At 37.2% G+C, this 19,824-nt stretch overlaps 1 protein-coding gene across 9 annotated transcripts in view; it reads left to right on the top strand.

Annotated features, from left to right (window-relative positions):
• LOC106882273 (twinkle mtDNA helicase) overlaps positions 1–19,824 on the top strand; it is a 100,555-nt gene that overhangs the window by 67,160 nt on the left and 13,571 nt on the right. For 6 of the 9 annotated variants that reach the window (XM_089338711.1, XM_052975583.2, XM_014932890.3 and 3 more), the window contains exons 6-12: positions 750–909; positions 5,005–5,126; positions 5,743–5,911; positions 8,743–8,877; positions 11,710–11,783; positions 15,326–15,440; positions 16,430–16,615. In XM_089338711.1, coding sequence (XP_089194837.1) covers positions 750–909; positions 5,005–5,126; positions 5,743–5,911; positions 8,743–8,877; positions 11,710–11,783; positions 15,326–15,440; positions 16,430–16,615 — 961 coding nt within the window. The remainder of the gene's footprint in view (positions 1–749; positions 910–5,004; positions 5,127–5,742; positions 5,912–8,742; positions 8,878–11,709; positions 11,784–15,325; positions 15,441–16,429; positions 16,616–19,824) is intronic. The other 3 variants (XM_089338716.1, XM_089338715.1, XM_089338713.1) reach the window with 2 other exon arrangements.

Below are 19,824 nucleotides of genomic sequence, written 5' to 3'. Positions count from 1 at the left end.
TTGATTTCTCAAGTTTATTGAATTTTTTAAACTCCAATTTCTTGCATATTTAAATATTCACTGAGTCCAGTTCATCACAAATTTAAATATTCATTGCATTCACTGCAGCATATTCCATTTTCATTTGCAAAGTCTCTCACTTCCTCTTTTAAGTTTTAATTCGCTATTAATGTATACATAATGTAAAAACATTATTTATTGAATGAATTTTTTTTTAAATACCTGTATAATTTTTGAACATGAGATAGCTGTGAGAAGAGCCTTGAAGGTTGGGTAATTACTATTAGATGTAATTACTATGAGGGATGATGAATTAAAGGGTAGCCTTCATGCACAAAAAGGTTCCCCATCCCTGGTCTAGTTTAATAGGCCTATTAGGAACATGTACCTGTAAGCCAGAGAACATGTGTCTTTTGAAGTCAGGTTAACAGGAGCTGTGTGATTCACCTATTGAGCTCGACCTCTAATAAAAAAGCACAGGTGACTCTCCTTCCGAGCAGAGTAATTTATTTCAATATTAGGGGTGTTTTTCTTCATGTTTACCTGCTCCATGTAAAACTTCCAATACCAGTAAGTACTAAGGGTGATGTAATTAATCCTATCCAAAATTTGAGGCCTATTGCCTATGTAATATGAATAAGTCTTTATTGTATCATTATTATTTTTATTAATGTTGTTAGCATCATCATTGTCATCATTCTATCATTCTAAATGTACTTCTTACATTTATTTTACCTTCTTGTGTGAAGAACCACAATCTCTGGTTTGTTTGGTTTGAGTACGTCAAAAGAAAGACATAATACAGAGGTCATATTAACTTCTTCTGAAATGGAGGCAATGGCTGTTTATCAAATAACTCAGATACCTTCACTGGCTCTCCCCAAAAGAGGAATGGTCCTTCCTGTTGAGGTTTGCTATTTGTTTTCACTTTCATACTAATTACTTTCAACCACTATAGAAATAACAATTAACTACAAGTGCCAACTAAATGGTTCAACCGACTACAAATAATAGCCAAATCTCTTTCATATCCCATCATAGCATTTTGAAAATGTAGGCACACATAGCATAATGTTGACCTAAGCACAATGTCTGAATAAAAGTCACCTGAGGCTAAACAGTAGACTGACCAGCATTTTTCTTTGTAGCTTTAAATCCCTTTTTATTCTATTATTCTATCCCTATTACATTTAGTTTCATTAATCATCTCTCTTTTATTTGTTAATCCTGCTGCACTACTTTCAGCAAATGGGTTTTTCTTTTTTTTTTTGACTTCAACAAAAGTTTGTGAGTGAGATTTTGTACATGGAAACTGTATAAGTCCGTGTCTGATGAATGAATATCAAGATAATAAAGCACAAAATCGTGACATCCATTTCTTGCAAACATTCTTCCTCAGACAAGAGAAGAAGAATGAGGTATATTTACCAGTATGGGAAGTAAGCAATAAGTGCATGTAAAAATATATCTTGACTCCAGAATTACCGAAATAAGTGATACCTTCAACAACAAACATTGTTTTTTGTTTTTTTGTTTTTTTTTCCTGCCAGGGACTTATGTTTTAAACATTAGAAATTCCATCTTCAGAAAAGTTTTCAAAATAAGAAAAAATTGATTTTTTTAATAATTTACAGAGAGTTTCAAGTTTTATATGTATCATTTCATTATCATATAATAAAGTATATTCTGGATTTAATTAATCATCTTCTTCATCTTTTAACATCCATCTTTCATGTTGGCATGAAGTTGGACTGTTTTGAAACATTCACTTACTCATTTTGACAATTCAAGAAAGCCAAATTAGAATTTTACATTCCCCATTAATAACATCTAGGTTTTTTAGGTTTGCTAGTTGCATAGAAACCTCATTATTGGTGGTGGCTTGAGAAAGGCACCCAATAAGTACTTTAAATTGGTTGGCATCAGAAAGTAGAGATTGCACAATACAGTCCTTGGGCCTATGAGATCCTGTCAAACTGTCCAGCCCATGCCAGCAAGAAACATGGATGTTAATGGATAATGATGATGATTACATATATATGAAATAGTTGGTCATCACAGTTTTTGTTCATGATTATTCAGTTGGACTAAACTACCAGTCTTAATGAATTAGTATGCAAGTAACTGAATATGTCACAAACACATGGATCCTTAATGTAATTATTGGATGGAATCAGCATGACACTATCAGACAAGATTGGACTTATCAATTACTGGTACAATCTATTTGACAGACTTCTGTGCAGTTTCCAACTACCCAATTTATTTCACAAGATATGGGTCAACTTGAGATAAAAGAAAATGCTACTCACCCAGGATGTCATGCAATGAGATCAAAACCAGATCCTCATTAGCATTCAACGATACTGCGCTTATGTGTGTGTGTGTGTGTGTGTGTGTGTGTGTGTGTGTACTGTGATGGACTAGGATTCTCATTGATAAGTTATTAGTACATCAGTGCAGCTATGCAGTTTACATGAAATGCAGCATTCAACTCCTGCAGGCAATATTACATTTTCCATGACTGTCTCAGGAAAAAATAAAATAGTGTTTTTATTTCATGAGATATATTCGTGAAATTTGGGTCAATTTTTCATCCTGATGTTCTGTCAGTGTCACTCAGTGAACCTGCCTTTAGCCTTGTTGACAGCCTCCAGGCAACCTTGGAACTGGCCACAGGCCTTCGTCATTATCTCCCATTTTAGGTCCCTGAAGGTCCTGGTAATCCTTGCCCTGAGCTCGTCCTTCGTGTTGCAGCTGGATTTGTTGGGCTCTCATTCTACCACACCATAAAGAAGTCAAGGGAGTTTACAGTTAGGCAAATTGGGAGGCCAAATGTCTGGTGCTGTGTGATCAAAGAAATTCTCCAACAGCCAACTCTTGAGTCTTCCAGCTAATGTGAAAGGACGCAGAGTTTTGCTGCCACATGTACAGCCTCTATGCAGCTATCCAGTCAACACAGGGCTTCACCACCTCACCCAGAACATAGTTATAGTTGTTGGTGTTTAGCCTGTGGCTCTCAGAGAAGAAGTGGGGTAGCGTGGCTTCACATTCACTGCTGATAACACTGAAGACCATGATTGTCACTGGAAATTTCATCTGCATAACTCTGAACATGTCCTTGAGTGAGGCAGCAAGTCACCTGTTGTTCTGGGACTTGATTTTCTGGTCTTGACAGAAATTCTTTTTGTCGTAGAAGAACCACAGCATGTGTGGCTCCATTGGGTGTATAGCTTGTTGATCAGTTTCTTGGTATGTTCTGTAGAGAATTCATAATTAAGTATCTTTTACTGGTTTCAGTCATTTGATTACAGCCATACTGGAGCACTACTATCATGGCTTTTAGTCTAGTATTTTGAGTTCAGTATGGTATCTGGTACATGTTGTATCAACCTGGTAAGGGAATAGATGCAAATCACACCTAGGTGTAAACAGATGTAATAAAGCAAACTTGAATATCACAACTTTTAAAAATTCACTCAATAATTTCAGGTTCCAGATGATGATTCAGTTTTGGAGGGTCAAAACTCTTTTGAACAAGCTGCCATTATGGCCATTTGAATCCTCTGGTCAATTGACATCACAAATTTCACTTGTTAAGCTCAATGTTTGCAGTGGTAATTCTTTTCTGTCCCATTGTCTAACGCCTGGCAGAAACATAAATTTTAATATGTAGATGCATCAAATGATCGTAATTTTCAATAAAATAATAAAATGGCTAGAACACTCATCATGGCGATTGACTGCTTGCTTAAAGGAGCTTTGACTGTACAAAAGTGAATCATTAGACAAAGCATGTACAAATGGATTTTCTGCAACCTAAACATTGAGATGAGGTTTCAAGTGTGTCGCAGCATGTACTATATTCACATGAATTCTAACCATAACATTTCCACTAAAACATTTTGTGGATGGATTATTTGTTTACAATCTGTTTGTTGTCCATTTAAAAAATGAAAGATGATATGGGTTTCTAAACTGTTTCCATTTGCCAAATTTTATGCACAAAGCTTAAGTCATCAACCCAAGGCCAATGATCAAAGATACTTGCCTTTTTTTTTTTTTTTTTTTTTTTCCTTAATTTATAATTTTCGTTGTGGAATAGTCATGATAGCCATTTGAAACACATATTGTTATATTCACTTTATTTTCTGATAAGCCCATGAATAGCCATGTGGTTAAATTTCTTAAGCACATCTTGTTCTAGGTTCTGTCCTACTACAAGGAACATTGGTCAAGTATCTTTTGTTAGAGCTAAATAAGAAAGTGGATGGATATAACAGGAACATTTTTGATAAGACTGTGCTGTAACATAGAGAAACAATGTTAATCAAATCATACTATAGACACAGTGAAAATGCTTGCAACACAGTGCACTTCTAAAAGCACTTTATGAGTGGAAGTTGGAAGGCAGAAACTTTATTTGTGTGTGTGTGTGTGTGTGTGTGTTTGTTTACATCTATTGAAACCAGTGTTGTACCTTTTCATTCCATAACATAGCAGTTCAAAGCATTAGACTGAAATAAATTCTTGGATCAGAATGATGAACTAAATATTTGAATGCAATTCACCAGCATGTCTGCAGTCTAATTATTAAAACTAGTGGAAGAACCAATGAACATCAAGTGTCAAATTTTGTACATCTACAACTTAGACACCTACAATATTTCACTGCATATGTGTGTTCTAAATAATTATCATAACTCTTCCACATTGTAATTGTTTCAATGTCAACACAGAATCTTTATGAGTAGAAAATGGTAGATGGAAATTATATGAAAGCTCATAGGAAGGACTGTCTCTTTTCATGGTTAGGAGACTTGAATTGTTGCCTTTTAACTCGTGAAATCTTTGGTCATTAGTCTTGGAAACTCTCAATAGGATCATGGATATTGCCCATTTCCCTCTGACTTTTCATATATGATTTATGTAACAAGATTGAAATTTCAAAATTAAAAAAATTTTATACTTGTGAAAATTGAGTTAATTTTCATGTTTTATTAGATTCTGCCGTTGCTAGAGAGATTTAAGAAAGTTATCTTATGGCTTGGAACAGATTTGTGTTCTTGGCAAAATGCAAAGCAGTTTGCTAAAAAGTTGAATGAGCATCGCTGTTTTATTATCAGGTAAGGATAAAAGCTATATATTATATTTGAATTTAATTAGATTATTAAGTTTATAAAACATTCAACTTCATCCAGCCAGTGAGGGAACTTCTATGCAGGCACTACAAATAGCAGCCAAATCCCCCTCATCACACTCTACTGAAAGCTGAAATGTTTTAGAACACAGGTCTGCTTTATTTGAGTTGACCTGGGGTTAAACAACAATAGCAACCATTTCATGATCTATTTCTGGAAAATTTTACCAAAATAACTTATTTGTATGATTTGTGCAAGCATGGGTGTAGGTATGATTCTTTTTCCAGTTTTGTTCTTTCTGCATAACATTTTGGGCAAGTCTCTACTATGACCGTTGCTCAACCCAAGTTTTGTGAGAAAAATTAGGTAGACAAAGCTGTAAGGTAATTTATCAAATGGACTGTTCTTGGGTGATATGTTTAATCCATTATCCAGTTTCACACCGACCCTGACCCTTAGGAGAGTCCACTTTGCAAGTATTTAGAGACTGACTCCTATTTGACCTGACCCTACACAACTATAGCATAATAATTGTAATCATTAATAAACCGATGTACTTGGATAATTGAAATAAACTTGATAAACAACTCTCTTTATTCAGACCTTCAGAAGCCCCATCAGCTGTTAAGGTTCTCCAAGATAAAATGAATATGAGTAAAATATTAAACTCCGCTATTCCAGCAAGCCCAGATTCTATTGTTTCTTTCTCTCAACTCCGGAACAATGTCTATTTTGAACTTGCTCAGAATGAGGAAATCACAGGAATTAAGGTTTGTATTAAATGTATTTAATATTCTGTGTATATTGACTTGTCTAACTTGCTTGTCCTTACGTTTACTCATATATATATAGGCTTGTAAGGACTGGAAGAACGGTGGTAGCAGGGAATTGTACCAATGTGCCAGAAGGGAGGCTAGGCGACAGGTTTATTTAGCCAGAGGGGAAGCAGATAAGAAAAGATTTGCCAATGTTCTGCGCCGTGAGGACCAAAAACTCGAGGTATTTTGTGTTGCAAGACAGTGTAGGAGAGAAAATAGTGATGTCGTAGGAGAGAAATGTGTTCGCATGGATGATGGTACACTTGCACTAAATGAGGATGCAAAGAAAGAGGTCTGGAGATGCCACTATGATAGATTGCTTAATAAAGAGAATGAATGGGAGAAAGAGAGCCTGCCGTATGTCGACCCAACAGAGGGACCAGCTATCCGAGTTGATAGTACCAGGGTAGATAAAGCAATTAAGAGTATGAAGACAGGGAAAGCCCCCGGCCCATCAGGAATTACTGCAGAGATGCTCAAAATATCTGGCAGTGTTCGCTCCAACCTAGTCACCCGTATTACGAACCAGGTGTTACACGACAGAGTCATACCCAATGACTGGTGTAGCAGCACCATAGTCAACTGCTACAAAGGTAAAGGTGACGCTTTAGATACAAATAATTACAGAGGCATCAAGCTGTTAGATCAGGTTATGAAAGTTACGGAGAGGGTCATAGCCCAACTAATTAGGGAGCGAATCAATTTAGATGAGATGCAGTTTGGGTTCGTGCCAGGTAAAAGCACTACTGATGCCTTATTTCTAGTAAGACAGCTGCAGGAGAAATACCTAGCCAAGGATAAACCTCTGTACCTGGCTTTCGTTGACATGGAGAAAGCCTTTGACAGGGTCCTCCAATCCCTTATCTGGTGGTCAATGAGGAAATGTGGGATAGAAGAATGGTTAGTGAGAGCTGTGTGAGCCATGTACAGAGATGCTGCCAGTAAGGTGAGGGTTGGAAATGAGTACAGTAATGAATTCCGGGTAGAGGTAGGGGTCCACCAAGGTTCCGTCCTCAGCCCCCTCCTATTTATCATAGTCCTCCAGGCAATCACAGAGGAGTTCAAGACAGGTTGCCCCTGGGAGCTCCTCTATGCTGATGACCTTGCACTAATTGCGGAGTCACTATCAGAACTAGAGGAGAAGTTTCAGGTGTGGAAGCAAGGACTAGAATCAAAGGGCCTTAGAGTCAACCTAGCTAAAACCAAAATCCTAATAAGTAGGAAGGTAGATAAAACACAAACCCCTTCAGGTAGATGGCCCTGCTCAGTATGTAGAAAAGGAGTAGGTAGTAACTCTATAAGATGTACCCGGTGCAAGCTATGGACACATAAGAGGTGCAGCAATATCAAAGGCAGGTTAACTAGGAAGTTAGATTTTGTATGTGGCAGATGTTCAGGTGCAATAAAGACTGTAAACAAACAGGAAATAACTTCTATCTCATTCCAGGGAGAAAAACTAGAGGTAGTCGATAGCTTCCGCTATCTGGGTGACCAAGTTAGTAGTGGGGGTGGGTGCGCTGAAAGTGTAGCTGCTAGAATAAGAATAGCCTGGGCAAAGTTTAGAGAGCTCTTACCTCTGCTGGCGACAAAGGGACTCTCACTCAGAGTAAAAGGCAGACTGTATGACGCATGTGTACGAACAGCCATGCTACATGGCAGTGAAACATGGGCTGTAACTGCTGAGGACATGCGTAAGCTCGCAAGGAATGAAGCCAGTATGCTCCGTTGGATGTGTAATGTCAATGTGAATACCCGTCAGAGTGTAAGTATCTTGAGAGAAAAGCTGAACATTAGAAGCATCAGTTGTGGTGTGCAAGAGAGACGATTGCGCTGGTATGGACATGTGGTGAGAATGGATGAGGATAGCTGCGTGAAAAAGTGCCACACCCTAACAGTTGAGGGAACCCGTGGAAGAGGTAGGCCCAGGAAGACCTGGGCTGAGGTGGTGAGGCAAGGCCTTCGTACATTGGGCCTCACCGAGGCGATGACTACTGACCGAGACCTTTGGAAATGTGCTGTGCGTGAGTAGACCCGGCAAGCCAAGTGAGATCGCTGCCAGTGCCCCTGGACTGGCTCTTGTGCGGGTGGCACATAAAAGACACCATTTCGAGCGTGGCCATTGCCAGTATCGCCTGACTGGCCTTCGTGCAGGTGACACGTAAAAGCACCCACTACACTCTCTGAGTAGTTGGCGTTAGAAAGGGCATCCAGCTGTAGAAACTCTGCCAAATTTAGATTGGAGCCTGGTGTTGCCACCCGGTTTCACCAGTCCTCAGTCAAATCGTCCAACGGACGTTAAACGATGATGATGATGATATATATAATGAAGAAATAAATGGTATAGTTATCCAGTTTATACAGCTCAACCAAGTAGCACTCCAATGGAGCTTCAGGAATATGAAATTAATAAGGAGAGAAACAAGTTGGTGTATATATTCAATCAATCCATTTGAGATTATCGAAATTCTCCACGGTATACAATGTACACAGATGCATTCACATATATGAATTATGATAAGATTTATAAGAATTTACAGACACATATACATATAAAAATTCATAAATATATAAAAAATTTACAACCACATTAAGATTCATGAATATATAAACACTTAAATATAAATACAAAGCGGACGTTAAACGATGATGGTGATGATGATGATGACAGTTGTACTTGTGAAGACTTCTTCTATTTTTTTCAGAATAGTCAGCAATTCTTTTCACATCTAAAATACACAAATACTTATTTTATTTTTTTCTTAAACGTTTATATCTATTTACAGTGGAAGAAATTTCTTCCTCTAAATAAACTGCTGAAAGGTCATCGTCGAGGAGAACTTACAGTATTTACAGGAACAACTGGTGCTGGGAAGACCACTTTCATGAGTGAATATTCTTTGGACCTTTGTATGCAAGGGGTATGTTTTCTTAATTGAGCTATTCTACAATTCAAGAACTTTAGTAGATTGATAGAGTATTAGGGAGATTATTTGATTATGGTGTTTAATTACGTCTCTTTACTTTCTAAATTCAAATTGCACCTGGGTTGACTTCAATTTTTTTTTATTCTGAAGACAATAAAAGACACATAGGCTTAGTACTGGTGTTGATTTGAGGAGGAACCTTCTAGAATTCTCGATATAGCAGAAATAGCCTAAATGTAAACTCTACCAGATTCCTATCAAAACAGTTATGCACAACACACTTTGAAAAAGAAGATAAAATACTGAAAAGAGACAACTGATCACATTGCAACTTTTTAGTCAAGTGTGTTTATGATTCATTGTTAATTATTTTCCTCATAGGTATTTTATTTTGTTTGTAATTGTCAAAAAATGGAATTTTGCAATGAAACAAGCATGTGATGAATCTAGTAAACAAGTAAGTCCTAGTCTTTACAGTAGAGGAAATTATGATATTTATTCTTCAAAGAGTTTACCCCTACATAGACAATTCAAGTGATTAGGACACAATGAAGTTGATGGAAAATGATGAGAAAAGTATCAGTTTAAGTGAATAAATATAGTAGTTGAAAGATAAGCCTGTCTTTTTCTTTTTTTTTCTTTTTTTTTTGTGAGTTTGTCTATTAGTTTGCCTGCAATGAACAAACTCACTAGTTGAGAGTTAGGCCTATTATTGTTATTGTGAATTTTTTTGTGATTCTGTTCATAAGTTTGCCGGCAATAATTACTCGTGCCCTGTGTATGCAACTGTTTATTTTTTTCCTCAGGAGCCCAGATAGAGGGTAGAATTAGACACAGGGGCCCAGGTCTGAGAGGGGTAACATAGTGTAAAGGGATGGGACTAATACAGAAAGGTATTTTTTGTTTGTCCATCTCTCAACACATTCCAATTACAATGGCATACCAACTTAACTATCATCATCATCGTTTAACGTCCGCCTTCCATGCTGGCATGGGTTGGATGATTTGACTGAAGACTGACGAACCAGATGGCTGCACCAAGCTCCAATCTGATCTGGCAGAATTTCTACAGCTGGATGCCCTTCCTAATGCCAACCACTCTTAGAGTGTAGGGGTTGCTTTTACGTGCCACCAGCACGAGGGCCAGTCAGGCAGTACTGGCAAAGGCCACGCTCAAAATGGTGTTTTTTATGTGCCGCTTGCACAGGAGCCAGTCTAGTGGCACTGGCAACGACCTCACTCGAATATTTTTTCATGTGCCACCGGCACAAGTGCCAGTTAGGCGACGCTGGTAACAATCATGCTCAAATGGTGCTATTTATGTGCCACTGGCTCGGAAGCCAGACAGCTGCTCTGGCAATGATCATGCTCGGACGGTGCTCTTAGCGCTCCACTGGCACAGGTGCCAGTCATCAAATTTGGTTCAATCACGATTTTGATTTCACTTGCCCCAACAGGTCTTCGCAAGCCGAGTTTAGTGTCCAATGAAAGAGAGGTTGGCATGGGTGCCAGTCGTTGAATTTGGTTCGATTTTGATTTCATTTGCCTCAACAGGTCTTCATAAGTGGAGTTTAGTGTCCAATGAAGGAAAGGTACGCATAAGTGGGCTGGCTACACCCCTGGCAGAGGCCTCGGATTATGGTCTCACTTGGCTTGCCGGGTCTTCTCACACACTGTATATTTCCAAAGGTCTTGGTCACAAGTCATTGCCTCGGTGAGGCCTAATGTTCAAAGGTTGTGCTTCACCATCTCATCCCAGGTCTTCCTGGGTCTACCTCTTCCACAGGTTCCCTCAACTGCTAGGGTGTGGCACTTTTTCACGCAGCTATCCTCATCCATTCTTGCCACATGACCGTACCAGTGCAATCGTCTCTCTTGCACACCACAACTGATGCTTCTTAGGTTCAACTTTTAGCATAGTTTAACAAGACAGCAAATGTTGATAAATAGTAATATAGAATTGAAAAATCTGAGAGTTTTCTGTCAGTTAATCTAAGATAGAATTATAAAAATAAGTGACTGTGTGAAGAACTTGAATAAATGAATGAATTTGACGACATGAAATAGACAGAATAGTGAAAGCACTAAGTAAGGGGTTATGATCAGCGCATAAAGAGAAGGGTATGAACGAGGCTGGAAAGGCAGAAAAACTTCTTATTTGGACATCGTTCTGAGACTCATACAATTTTGCCAACACAAACCCACCACACTCCAAGTAGTTTATTCATATACATGTGTTCAAGCATGCATAGTAATAGAATGTAGGAAAGAACATTGGACTCTGCTACCATGAAGAAAATGGGCAAGCTTGATATGCAGAAAAGAAATAGGTAGAAATTCTAGTCAGTGAATTGATTGCAAACTGTGGATGTGCTGCAGATGTCAAGAGACATGTCCATTTTTTTTTTATATCTTGCAAGGGTCAAATGAGATTTTGTTGAGGTAGATTTTTTTGACATGCCGATGCTATTGTCACTAACCTCACCTGATTTGAAGTAAGCTAATCTTTCCCCAAGTCTTTCAAACTTGAACAGCAGGATGGTGGGATATGTTTTCACAAAAGATTGCAAACAAGCATCTCTACTTGTATGACAGAGCCATTTGTGTTAAGGAAACAAATATGTACACACACATGCATACATACCCATATACAAACCTATGACTTCCTCTTATCAAGTGTCTCTCTTGAGACTTTGGTAAGCTCAAGGTTCGAATTACTTGTAAATAGTGTAATAGATGAAAAACACAGAAGTATAAGTTTGCCAAGTAATTATTTGAACCACATGTTTATTGACTTCATTGACCTTAGTTTTTAATTATTTTCAGGTGAATACATTATGGGGGAGCTTTGAGATTCATAATGTCAGATTAGCAAAAACCATGTTGATGCAGTTCTCTCAGTAAGTGAATTCTACTTCTAAGCCTTACCTGTGGAAATTCCAGTTATTTTGAAAACTGTAAGATGGTTAGAAGTTTACAGAGAAGCATGAAATAACATGATACCTTTTAAAATTGTATTTTAAGCATTTGGTTGTTTAGATGATGTAAAAGTCCACTTTGATAGTATTGAGCATACAGTTATATTTCTTTTTATACACTTGTCACCTCTTCTACCTTGCAGATTGTTATTTTCCTTTCTCAAGAAATAATCTTATCTCTGGTATGAAATTATAGATATGTACAGTATTATTCTGCTACTGTATGATTACTTTAGTAAAGTTTTAACAAAACTCGATACTATATATTACATCTTTATGTTCACACCAATAAAAGTTCATGCTGTGAGACAGGAACATCTGATGTTGAGGTATACATTGATAAAATAAGTGTCAAACATGGAAAGTACTGCTAGGGTTGATATGCTTGACAAAACTCTTGTTTCCCTAGCATTATGCTGTGCTTGAGAAGAAAACCCATCAAACCAAGTAAAATCGGTGTTGTGGCAGATGCTGGTGTCATGCAAATGGCACCCATGCCAGTGCCATGTAAAAGCACCCATTACACTCTCGGAGTGGTTGGTGTTAGGAAGAGCATCCAGCCGTAGGAACCATACCAAATCAGACTGGAGTCTGGTGCAGCCTTCCAACTTGCCAGCCCTGGCCAAACTGTCCAACCCATGCCAGCATGGACAACGGATGTTAAATGATGATGATGATGATGTTTCCCCAATTTAAAATAACTATTTATCAGTCTTACAAATAATATAAATGTTGTATCTCTAATAAATTATATCTTTGATTTTGTTCCATAGTTTAACAGTTACTTGCCTTAAGAATAATGTAATTGTTGTTCCATAGTTTGGATCACGACACAAAAGGTAGATTAGCAGGTACTATTGTATCAATATATAGCCGTCTAGAGAATACATATATATAGGGTACAAGTAAGAGTTTACCAAGATCTGCCCTCAGCCCCTTTTTGTTTATTATATAGTACTCCAGGCAATGACAGAGGAATTTAAGATGGGCTGTCCCTGGGAGCTCCTCTATGCTGATGACCCTGTTCTTATAGCTGTATCACTACCAGAACTTGAGAAGAAATTTCAGGTGTGGAAGCAAGGTCTACAATCAAAGGGCCTTAGAGTTAATCTAGCAAAAATCAAAGTCTTAGTAAGTAGGAAAGTAGACAAATCACAGATCCCTTCAGGTAGATGGCCCTGCTTGATCCGTAGAAAAGGCAGAAACTCCATAAGATGTATCCAGTGTAAGTTTTGGACATATAAGTGGTACAGCAATATGAGAGGAATGTTAACAGGGAAAATAGTTTTTGTGTGTGGAAGGTATAATAAACACTAAAGATGTATAGAAAATAGACACCATCAAATGCCAGTGGAGAAAGCTAGAAGTAGTTGATAGGTTCTGTTATCTAGGTGACCACCAGCATGGAAAGCACATGCTAAATGATAATGATAATGATCAAAGATATGATCTACATGAAAAACCATATGTGTAGTTAGTGTTAAAAAAAAGTACCTAGGAATATTTATGTTGTGAAAGTGACGTAGAGATAAGGATTAGTGTTTACATATTTATTTATTTTAGTCAGAGGAGATATCAGCTCTTACGCCCCCTTCCAGGGCCCTTGATGTTAGCGGCAGGAAGGAGACCTAGAATACTTGCAACAGTGTTAACTTTGCTCATCAGTGAAGCAGTGACTTCACCAAACTTCCCAAAATAATCAAAATAATAATGAATCATTGATTAATATTCCCAATGTCAACCAAATGAACAATCTTGTACATAAACTTGGTGATTCTAGCACTACTTGACTGATGAATTTGTGATTGGGCTGGAATATGTCTGCACTTATCTCCTCTTTTACCAAAAATAAAACAGTATTACCCATGAATTTATTTTATTCTTCACCAGATTAGTATTTTAAAGCTTCTTACATCAACTATGTTAAAAGTAACTTAGTGTTTTTTTTTTATGTGCTGATGGCTATTCCAAATTATTTATTTTCTAAGCTATCCTGTTTTCTTATACTTAAGCTGCAACAACATTGATTATAAGTCTTTTCAATCATGGCTGATATGAGGCTAAACACCAATAATTGGAACATCAAGTAATTTACAACCTAATAGAATATGTATTTGACTTTTCTTTTGTGTGTGTCCTAATTTTGAGAAGTAGTACACTGAAGGCAACTTCAACTACTGGCATCTGGAAAGGCATTTAGCAATAAAACATTGTCTCAAAAAGTACTCGACAATTTATGCTAGTATGGAAAACTGAATACAAAAACAATGATGATGGTTTTTGAACCAAAAAAAAATATCTGTTGTCATTGTGATTGACTTTCTATATGTTTAAGAGTTCACAACATAAATTTCAATAGTTTTTAAGATATTTTTTTTGTTACTGTTTCAGTCACTGAATTGTAACCATACTAGATAGCTTTTAGTTAATTACTTCAATCACTCAACACTTAATCTGGTACTTTTATCAACACTGTACAATAAAATAGCAAAATTACTCTGGGGATGATTCTAGCTCAGAACATAAAGATATGCGTATATACATATCTTTCTTTTAATAGTTTCAATCTTTGGATCATTGTGGTCATGCTGGGCCTTTAAGGGTTAATTGATTATAATGATCCCATTACTTTGTCTGGTACTTATTTTTTTCAACTTTTGAGTAGGAAGGTAACAGACATAATCAAGATATAAAGCAGTGTCATATTTCATAGTTGATGTATTTTGTGTGTGTGTGTGTGTGTCCGTGTGTCCATTGGACTTCTGTGCAATTTTCTATTTATGAAATTTCACTTAAAGTACTTTGGTCACCTCAAAGCTATGATAGACTCTCTTTTCCAAGATGCTTATAGTGTGGTTGAATCTAGATCTCTACGGTTGTGAAATAAACTTCTAAAACATACAGTCATGCTTTACTTAATATTTGAAGTTTTAATTTGCAAATGTGTAGTAGTAGTAGTAGTAGTAGTAGTGTGGGGGCATGCACTGTAACAGCACATCACTGCATCCACCATTCGTTGGTGATTCCCTACTTCTGGCAGAGGACACCTTTGCACCACTCAGGTAACAATCGTCCAACCCATAGGTCTGTTTAAATAGTCATTGAGGTCAGAGTTCAAATCCTACCTTAACCTCTTTTAGTCATGAAGAGGCAACATTAGGTCTATCCTTCATCAAATTTATAAATGGAATTTTTGTCTTATATTTTGAATTTATTATTGATTCAGAAGACCTGATTGAAGATATTCCAGAAGTGCCCCTTTCCTGTGTATTAGTTATTTCTTTTTTCTGCTATCTTGTAATTTAAGATTGTAAAATGTCATTCGAATAAGGTTTGGTTTGCTATTTTAACTATATCAAGCAACTGCGTGGAGACTGTCCCTTCAGAAATTGAAGAAACTTCTGTATAAAAAGATCTCAGTTCATCAGATAAGTAACTCCTTAATAAATATTTGCATTTAAAAGGGTAAATCTTGCCAAGAATCTTGATGCATTTGAAAATTGGGCTGACAAGTTTGACCAACTTCCCCTATACTTCATGACATTTTTTGGTCAGGAAGATGTTAAGAGAGTTATCAAGGTAAGTTAAAGCTAAAATTTCTTTGAAACCTCCATTTTAAATTGAGTTAACAATGGAGCTAGGGTGGAAACATTTTTAGTATCAAGGGTAAAATTCAAATGCTTAAGAACCTGTGGGGAACCAATTCTGTACTGGCAAAAAATTGAATTATTCATCATTACTATGATCATCCTTTTTACTTCTGTTATCTATACAGGGATGGAATTGTCAAATTATCACATCAGTTCTTATTTGGAGTTTTTCCCTCTTAACCAGGTCACTCAGACTTTTATAAATAGCAGGCAGATCTCGCTTAATACTATCTAAAAAGGGACACATTTGATAATATCTTCAAGAAGAAATATGTTAAGATGGTGATGATTGAAATGTCTTTTATCATAGGTCTGCTCAGTTTGAGCTGTCCTGGAACCAAACATCAAAATTTGAAATTTTTTCCTTATTTTAGTTGTAATATATGTCTGCAGACATGAGCATGTTCTTAAGATATTCATTTTGCATGGAAATTTTTATGCAAGCCTTATATCAGAAACTCATTGTCCATTGTCCTATGTCTTTTTTGTAGCTCTTCTTTTCCCATTTCGTTTTCTGCATTAATTCAGAGGAAGTGTGATTTTGTTCCATATACACTTTTTCCCTATAGCATCTTGATTCTTTCAAGCATTCTTCCTAGTAATCCATTATATTGAACATCTAGCTACATGATATTGTTCTCTACTACCTACTTTCTTTCCTAGCCTGTCTCTTAACTTTTAGAACTCTATTTACCTTACTGTTACACTACCATGTCATCATTTTGTGCACCAGCCACAGATCTGATCCTTATCTTGTCCTCCATGTTATAAGGTTCCATCTTCTGTCAGTGAAGAGTTGCAAATTTGAATGCAGAGAAGGGCATCCTACTCCCAACATAGAGGTTCCCTTGTTAGCTCATAACATAATGGCTATTAGTTTTGGTTTTTCTTAAGTTTGTTTTGTTTTATCTTTTACAGACTATGTCACAGGCTGTATATTTATATGATATTGCTCATGTTGTTATTGATAACATCCAGTTCATGATGGGAACAAATATCAGCCAAGGAAATAGATTTTTGATTCAAGATCAAATAATCTCTGATTTTCGCAATTTTGCTACAACATCTAACTGCCATGTAACACTTGTCATTCATCCTCGTAAGGTATGTGTCGTATTTTTCTCCCCCACTCCTTTCATTGTTTGTTATAGGGCAATTGATAGCAGAATGGTATTAATGTAACTGAATAATTGCTGTCCTGACCCTGTAGCCTTGTGTCCTTGTTAGAAATTATCATCATGTTCTACCCTCATCTCAATCCATCAAATTTCTCGCTGCGTTCTGAGTTCAAATTCTGCCTAAGTCAGCTTTGTCTGTCATCCTTTCAGGGTCAATTAAATAGGTACCAGTTACACACTGGTGTGATGTAATCAACTTAATCCCTTCCCACAAATTTCAGGCATTGTGCCTACAGTAGAAGGGCTTATTGTTATTCATATACACACATCAGATTAGATTGTTGGAAAAGAAAAGTTTCTAAGTAACCTTAGATGCCAAAAACCCTCTTAAGTATCCTAGCTGTCCCTAATAACACAGTTTTCTAGAGCTGTACTAAATTGGGTTTTATGCCTATTTCCACTAGCCATCTGTTCAAATCTTTAGGGATAGTTCCTAATGCACCTATAACTACTAGGATATAATTATTATTATTGAGTGAGAGAGCAGTGCATGCCATCAAAATAAAACTGGGGTAAAATATACAAAGCCCAGTATACCCATCATGACCACGCATCTGATAAGGGTACACCAGGCGCATGCATCACAACTATATGTGCACGACATGGTGATCTCATATCAAGATAATGCATGACCTCAGCATTTTTTTCCGGTCGAGTAGCCTATCTTGCTCAAAAGGTCCCTGAATAAGGGTTGTTTAAGGATGTTGAACAAAACACCCATATTTCTAGAGAAGAATTATTCAGACCCCAAAGAATTCCTCTCAACACATGGCTATGATGCTCCCCCACAACTTCTGCTTGCAGTCAGAGATGCACATATTGCCAGCTACTAAGGGACATGCTCAACTGACCAGTAAATCTGTGGTATTGAGCAGAATATTTGCTGTATTTGCCCATCTTTTTATACCAAGGCAAAACAATGTACATGATAACACTTCCAATCAGTTAAGCTCAGAAACCATGAGAGCCAATGTCTATTATTATTATTGCTTTACTTCTCAGAGCGTTAAGTCTTGTTTGCTCTGGTTGATCAGTGAGAGCAGACGACAGCCTGTTGCCAAAGGTCTCATAGAGTCTCTTTCTGCACATTAGAAGCTTTGAGAACTGGTTGTCCAGTAATTATCTGCTGCATTGCCTTCACTGGAATCCTTTTGACAAAGAATTGTTTTACTTGTGGTCAGCCACATTGGGATGTGCACTCCATTGTTGATCATTTTATTGACTTGCATGGTTATTCTTCTGTGTAGTGCTGGGAAATTTTTCAGCCAATAGCTTTGTACCTCATCTGGGCCTGAGCATTTCCAGTTTGTGATACCTGGGATTATTACCTCTGCCTTAGCGAAGGCAGAGGTATTGTTTTCAGTCGTGTTTGTTTGCCCATGGGCAAGATATCTCAAGAACTACTGGATGGATTCAGATGAAACTTTCAGGGTTGTTTGGCCTCATGACTGACATGAACTGATTAGATTTTGGAATCAATCCGGTACCGGACAATGATTCTGGATTATTTTTCCTTTTCTTTTTTAAGTTTTGAGATTGCTCTGGTTCATTTTTAATATTCTCCTTTGTGAGAGAAGTTGAGTTTATTTCAGATATTCTCATTTAAAAAAAAATCATCTCTGGCTAATCATTGAGAGGACGTTGCCTTGGTGGAGGTTTGCCCTCTCTGAGTGCTCTTATTGTTATTATTATTATTATTGCATTTTACTTCTCAGAGCTCTCTGTCTTACTTGCTCTGGTTGATTCTGTGAGAGCAGACAGCAACCTGTTGTTAAAGGTCTCACAGGGTCACTTTCTGCAAATTATAAGACTTGATACTTGGATGTTAAGTATTATGGAAGATATTCAACACCCAAGTACCAATCTCAAAATCCTAGCTGTTCCCAACAAAGCAGTTTTTTGAGGCATGCTCTGCTCTCATGTTAATTCCACTTTCTCTGACATATATCTGACATTATTATTATCATTACCTTTGCCATAGATGTACTATGGTGTCAGCTGTTCTCTACCAGTGAACTAAGGTAACACCTCTTATTTTTCGAGTACCATCCGGAGTATTCAAGCGATTCCAAGCAGTACTGTTTTGTGCAAGTGCTCCACTCTTACAGCAGCCCTTATTTCTTCCATGTACTTCTCAAGATTTTTACTCAGTGTTCCCAGGGCTCTGACAATTATTGGTACTACTACCATCTTTTCCAGCGACCACAACTGCTTAAACTCCGAAGCTAACCTGTCATATCTATCGACTTTTCTTTCTTCCTTAACACATGCCTTGTTGTTAGTTGGGCATGCTATATCTATGATCCAGCATCATTTGCTTTCTTTCTTAACACTATGTCTAGCTTCCTATTCTCTATTTCATGGTTGCACTGAATCATAAAATCCCACAGGATCTTTGCATTATCATTTTTGCTGATGACTTCAGGTTTATGTTCGTATCAATTTTTTGCTGCCAAGTCCATGCTTGTTGCAAAGTGTCCAATGGACAATCCTTGCTTTATTGTCATGACGTCTCTTATATTCTTTCTGGGCTGGTGGCGTACATTGGCTGGTAATATGCCATATGGTTTGACCATTTTGTCCACAGATTATGCACTTATCACTTTCTGGTGTACTGTCTATTCTGTATTTCATGTAATTGGTTCTTATTGCTTGCTCTTGGGCAGCACAGATTACAGCCTCCGTTTCCAGTTTTAAATCACTTTTAGTCATCCACAGCCATCATCTTTCTGTCTGTCTGTCTTATCTTCAACATCTCTATGTCCATGCATTCTTTTCTTTATCCACCTGTTTTCATTTCCATTCATTCTCAAGTGCTTTATCTTTGCAATTTTCTATCCTACACAAACCTGAACTTTTTTACTTCCAATAATAACGGTTCTGTGACATTTTTTACGTAACATACTATGTTGTTTTCTTCTGCTCTAACGCTGTTTGTATCCAATCAGTTCTTCCCCCTCTTTTTCTTGGTATATACAGTCTGTCTGTGTCACTTTTTGGGTGGAGTATCCTATATCTAGTCAGCAACTTCCTTGTCTTTCTGTCTAAGCTCAGATTATCATCATCATCATCATCATCATTATTATTTAGTTTTAAAGGAGTTAGCATTGCTTCTGCTTCTAATTTATCATATTT

This window comes from Octopus bimaculoides, chromosome 21, assembly GCF_046866305.1.
Source record: "Octopus bimaculoides isolate indiv1 chromosome 21, ASM4686630v1, whole genome shotgun sequence".
Lineage (NCBI taxonomy): Eukaryota > Metazoa > Mollusca > Cephalopoda > Octopoda > Octopodidae > Octopus > Octopus bimaculoides.
Note: the sequence above shows the minus strand (reverse complement) of the source record. Positions and strands in the feature narration are given on the sequence as shown.